The 5,139-nt window shown below is 59.4% G+C and overlaps 1 protein-coding gene across 1 annotated transcript in view; it reads left to right on the top strand.

The window, feature by feature from the left end:
* Window positions 1–5,139, top strand: part of LOC102043027 (spectrin beta chain, erythrocytic-like) — a 16,968-nt gene that overhangs the window by 9,848 nt on the left and 1,981 nt on the right. The window contains 8 exon segments of the mRNA XM_031061495.1: window positions 472–846; window positions 987–1,231; window positions 1,312–1,450; window positions 1,524–1,608; window positions 1,703–1,899; window positions 1,985–2,094; window positions 2,369–2,447; window positions 5,113–5,133. Coding sequence (XP_030917355.1) covers window positions 472–846; window positions 987–1,231; window positions 1,312–1,450; window positions 1,524–1,608; window positions 1,703–1,899; window positions 1,985–2,094; window positions 2,369–2,447; window positions 5,113–5,133 — 1,251 coding nt within the window.

Below are 5,139 nucleotides of genomic sequence, written 5' to 3'. Positions count from 1 at the left end.
TGGGGGGGTTGGGCTGGAGCTCTGGCAGTGTCAGCTGCTCCAGTTGAGCAGGGAGGTGGTCGGAGAGGGATATGGGGAGCACAAAGCGGGTCCTTCACCCCCAACCCCCCCGGATGTCAACACGGGTGGGTCGGGGACATTTTTTCTTGGGTGAGAACTGGGTGTCTGTGTGCCGGGGCCACGCAGGGAGCAGATCATCCGGCTGCAGGGCCAGGTGGACAAGCACTACGCGGGGCTGAAGGAGGCGGCCGAGGAGCGCCGCCGGCGCCTGGAGAACATGTCCCACCTCTTCCAGCTGAAGCGGGAGGTGGAAGAGCTGGAGCAGTGGATTGCTGAGCGCGATGTGGTTGCTTCCTCCCCGGAGATGGGGCAGGACCTGGACCACGTCATGGTGAGAATGATGCCATGGATATGGCAGTACTGGCGGGTGGCTTGACGGGGTGATTTTTCTCTTCTCTTCCCTCCACGCAGCTCCTGCGAGAGAAGTTTCGTGAGTTCGCGCGGGAGACAGGGAGCGTGGGGCAGGAGCGTGTGGACCGGGTGAACCTGACCATTGAGGACCTCATTGACGCGGGGCACATCGAGGCAGCCACCATAGCTGAGTGGAAGGATGGGCTGAACGAGAGCTGGGCTGACCTTCTGGAGCTGATTGACACCCGCATGCAGCTCCTCGCGGCCTCCCATGACCTCCATAAATACTTCTACGACGGTGCTGAGCTGCTGGCCCTCATTGCCACCCGGCGCCAGGAACTGCCCCAGGATCTGGGCGAGGATGCTGGCACGGTGGAGGCTTTTCACCGCATGCACAATGCCTTTGAGAGGGACCTTCAGCTGCTGGAGGCACAGGTGAGGCTCCAACCTGACGTGGATGCCAGCACTCAGCATTCTCTGTGGTCTTGTGGAAGGTGTCGCTACCCATGGTGGGAGGCTGGGCTCAATGGTTCTTGAGGTCCCTTCCAACCCAAGCCGTTCTGTGGTTCGTGCAGGTGCAGCAGTTTCGGGAGACAGCAGCACGCCTGCAGACCGCCTATGCTGGGGAGAAGGCAGCTGGAATCCAGGAGAAGGAGCAGGAGGTGTCCCGAGCACTGCAGGAGCTGCTGGAAGCGTGCAGCGGGCGTCGGGCACGGCTGACGGACACAGCTGACAAACACCGCTTCTTCAGCATGGCACGGGATCTGCTCTCCTGGATGGAGAGCACTGTCAGGCAGATTGAGACACAGGAGAAACCCAGGTACGGATGGACCCAGCAGGCACCTGGGATGGGGCATGGAACCGATGGCACCACTGACCCTGGTGCCTCTGTGTCCTTAGGGATGTCTCCTCGGTGGAGCTGCTGATGAAATACCACCAGGGAATTAAGGCTGAGGTGGATGCTCGAGGCAAGAACTTTACTGACTGCATCGAGCTGGGCAAGAAGCTGCTGCAGCGCAAGCACCAGGATTCACCAGAGGTGAGGGAATCAGGGATGAGTGGTGGTGGGGGTGATGCCATCTGAGCCACTCCCTAACAGCATCCCCTCCCAGATCAAGGCGAAGCTGGTGGAGCTGGTGGACAAGAGGAAAGCCATGATGGAGACGTGGGAGCAGCGCTGGGAGCGGCTGCGGCTGTGTGAGTGCGCTGGGGTGCCGGGGAGGAGTGCGGCAGTGCTGGGAGCAGCAAGGGGGGTGGTCCAGGGGCTGAGCACTGCCCATCCCTCCCACAGTGCTGGAGGTGTGCCAGTTCTCCCGCGACGCCTCGGTGGCCGAGTCATGGCTCATGGCTCAGGAGCCCTACCTGGCCAGCAGCGACTACGGGCAGACGGTGGATGCGGTGGAGAAGCTGCTGAAGCGACATGAGGCTTTTGAGAAGTCCTCTGCCACCTGGGAGGAGCGCATTGCCGCCCTCAGGAAGCTGACCACGGTGAGAAAGGCTCGGGATGAGGCCTCTGCCTGCCCTGGCGCAGTCTCCCCACCATCTCTTACCACCTCCACTCTTTGCCTGGCAGCTGGAGCTCCTTGGCGGGCGGTCTCTGCGTGAGGCGCTGGTGCGGGACGGGACGACGCGCTCCGAAGCTCCCGACTACTGCCTGGATCTGGATGGGGAGCTGGAGGCCGGGTAAGGGATGCCACCATCATTCCATGTGACCAGGGACACTGTTTCCACATCCCTCTTCTCAAACCATTAAGGATGTTTTGTAGCATTAAGGGGCTTTTTAGCAATTTGCCTTTTCCAAGCAATAAATTGATGCTGATGAAGAGGAGAGATGAAGGTCAAGCCTCACCCTGACAGGGCTTTCATCCCTCAGGGGGGACAGGAGAGCAGCAGCCAGCCCCATCCCTATGGGATCATGTCTAGGATGGGGATGCTGACTGGCTGTCTCACTCTGCAGGTCGGAGGAGGAAGAGGAGGAGAAGAAGGATGTGAGCACACAGGACACTTCACTGCCCACTACAGATGGACCAGAGCCGGTCAGTTCTTGAGTTTAGCTTTTACCTTCCCTGATGACCAAAAAGTGTCCCTGCATGCAAAATGTTGTCCCTGCATGCAAAAAGGTGTCCCTGCATGCAAAATGTGTCCCTGCATGCAAAAAGATGTCCCTGCATGTCCCACAGCTCCTGGCACCCCCTGTGACCATGACCTCACTGTGTTGACAGATCCCTGCATTCCCAACCCTCACCTTGTCCTTGCCTTGTGTTGAATAAATGTTGAATGACCCCAAAAAGGCCGGGTGGGCAGAGGGCTACTTCAGGTCCCCTTTACCCCAACTCCTGGAGTGACATTGGGGGTGGCACCCATGGTATATGTGTGTGTCTGGGATCCGTGCAGCAGCTAGAGTTGGAGTGTCTGCCCTGGGGCCACCGTGTCACCCCAAGGGACATCATTGCTGTACGGGACGTCAGCACCCTGCGAGGCATTGTCACCCTGTGGGACATCACTGGAACCATGCAGGACATCAGCACCCTGCAGGGAATTTGCACCCTGTGGGTCATTATCACCCTGTGGAGCATCATCACCTCGAGAGACACAGTCACCGTATGGAGCATTGTCACCCCATGGGGCACTGTCACCCTGTGGGGCATCGTCACCCTGTGGGACATTGTCACTCTACACGGCATCAGTACCCTGTGGGGCATCATTACACCCTGCAGCACTGTCACCCTGTGAGGCAGGCATCGTTGCCCACAGGGCATTGTCACCATGTGCCAGCCCCTGTGCTCGCTGCCAGCTCTCTGCTCCTCCCAAGTGCTCTGCCTGTGCAGGGACACGATGGCTCTCTGTGGCTCTGCCTGCTTGGGGAGAGGAACCTCTCCTTCTGCCTCTTCTGCCTGCCTGGGGACATGGGCATCTCCTGGCTTCTCAGGGACCAGATCACTCTCCCCTGTCCAGGGACAGGATCCTTGAATGCCTACACAGGAACAAGCTCATTTGTGCCTGATCAGGGATGTGGGGATCTTCTGGCTGGTCGCTTGGGGACACGGCCATTTTCATCAGCCTGGGGACAGTAGCCCTCTCTGCTTACTGCCAGCCTACTCAGGGACATGGGCATCCTTTTGCTCCTTGGGGACAGAAACCCCTTCTGCCTGCTTGGGAACATGGGCATCTCCTGGCTCCTTGGAGCAAGATCATTTCTGCCAGCACAGGGACATGCGCATCTTCTGGCTGCTCAGGAACAGGATCCTCTCTGCCTGCTTGGGGACATGGCCACTTTCAACTGCTTGGGGACAGGAGTGCTCTCTGCTTACTGCTAGTCTGCTCGGGAACATGGCCATCTTCTGGGTCCTTGGGGACCAGATCACTTTCCCCTGCGTGGGGACAGGATCCTTGAGAACCTACTTGGGGACAAGAACATTTCTGCTGGCTCGGGAAAATGGGCATCTCCTTGGGGACAGGGTCCTGCTCTGCATTCTGGGGGACATGGGAATCTTCTGGCTCCTTGGGGACAGGGTGGTCTTTGCCTGCTCAGGAACACAGACACTCTTCCCTGCTTGGGGACAGAAGCCCCCTCTACCTGGGACATCTCCTGCCGCCCCGGGAACAAGATCACATTCGCCTGCTTGGGGACAAGACCACTGCCTGCCTGGGGACATGGGCATCTCCTGGATCCTTGGGGACAGGGGGCCTGACCAAGCCCCTCCTGTGGCACCCAGCTGGATAGGTGTCCCCTTCGTCAGGCACCACTGATGCCTTGAGATAACGGCACTGATGCCACGGCCCCCAACCTGACCTCTCACTGTCCCCATGTCCCCTGGGCTAGCGACAACACTGAGGTGGCTCCCAGGACTGCTCATCTAGCTTGGTTCAACCTCATCACCCCAAATCTGAGGAGACACTGGCACCAAGACTGGGGACTGCCAGGGCTGGCCCATGTCCCAGCCTCTCACTGGGATCCTCCCAGCAGCCACCGGTTTTTGTGTACTGAAGCTGGTGGCTTCACTGGCACTGCTGAGGGTCCCAGCTGATTGCTGGGGTCTTCCCAGTACCCACCAGTTCCCACATACTGGAGCTGGTGGGGTCACTGGCACTGAGATCTGGGGGTCCTAGGGCTGGATCATGTCCCAGCTGCTCACTGGGGTCCTCCCAGCAGCCACCAATTCCTGCACACTGGAGCTGGACACATGGACACACACACACACACACATTGACACCACACTGAGTGCCAGGGCTGGACCATGTCCCAGATGCTCACTGGGGTCTCCCTAATAGCCATCAGTTCCCACACACTGCATCTTGTGGGGTCACTGGCACTGCATGGAGGGTCCCAGGGCTGGAATCACTGCAGGATTCCAGACACTGAGTGGGGGATCACATCTGGGATGGGGATGCTGAGCCATCCTCCCAGCAGTCACCACTTCCCACCTATCAGAACTGGTGGGGTCATTGGCATCCACCCACTCACTGGGGTCCTCCCAGTAGACACCAGTTCCCACATTTTGGAGCTGGTGATGTCACTGGTACAGAGACCTGGGGGTGACCCCCCACCCCCAGACCACCAGACTGAGGTCTATGACCCACTGGTGACAGCAACCCGTGTGCCCAGTGCCACCACGGGAGGGCACAACACCTTGCCGCGGGTCTGTCAGGGGTGGTGGGTGGGTGACACTGCGGCATAACCGTGCTGTTGCCTTGCAACAGCTGGCACCGAGGACAGGTGACGAGGAG

Source organism: Geospiza fortis, unplaced genomic scaffold, assembly GCF_000277835.1.
Source record: "Geospiza fortis unplaced genomic scaffold, GeoFor_1.0 scaffold450, whole genome shotgun sequence".
NCBI lineage: Eukaryota > Metazoa > Chordata > Aves > Passeriformes > Thraupidae > Geospiza > Geospiza fortis.
Note: the sequence above shows the minus strand (reverse complement) of the source record. Positions and strands in the feature narration are given on the sequence as shown.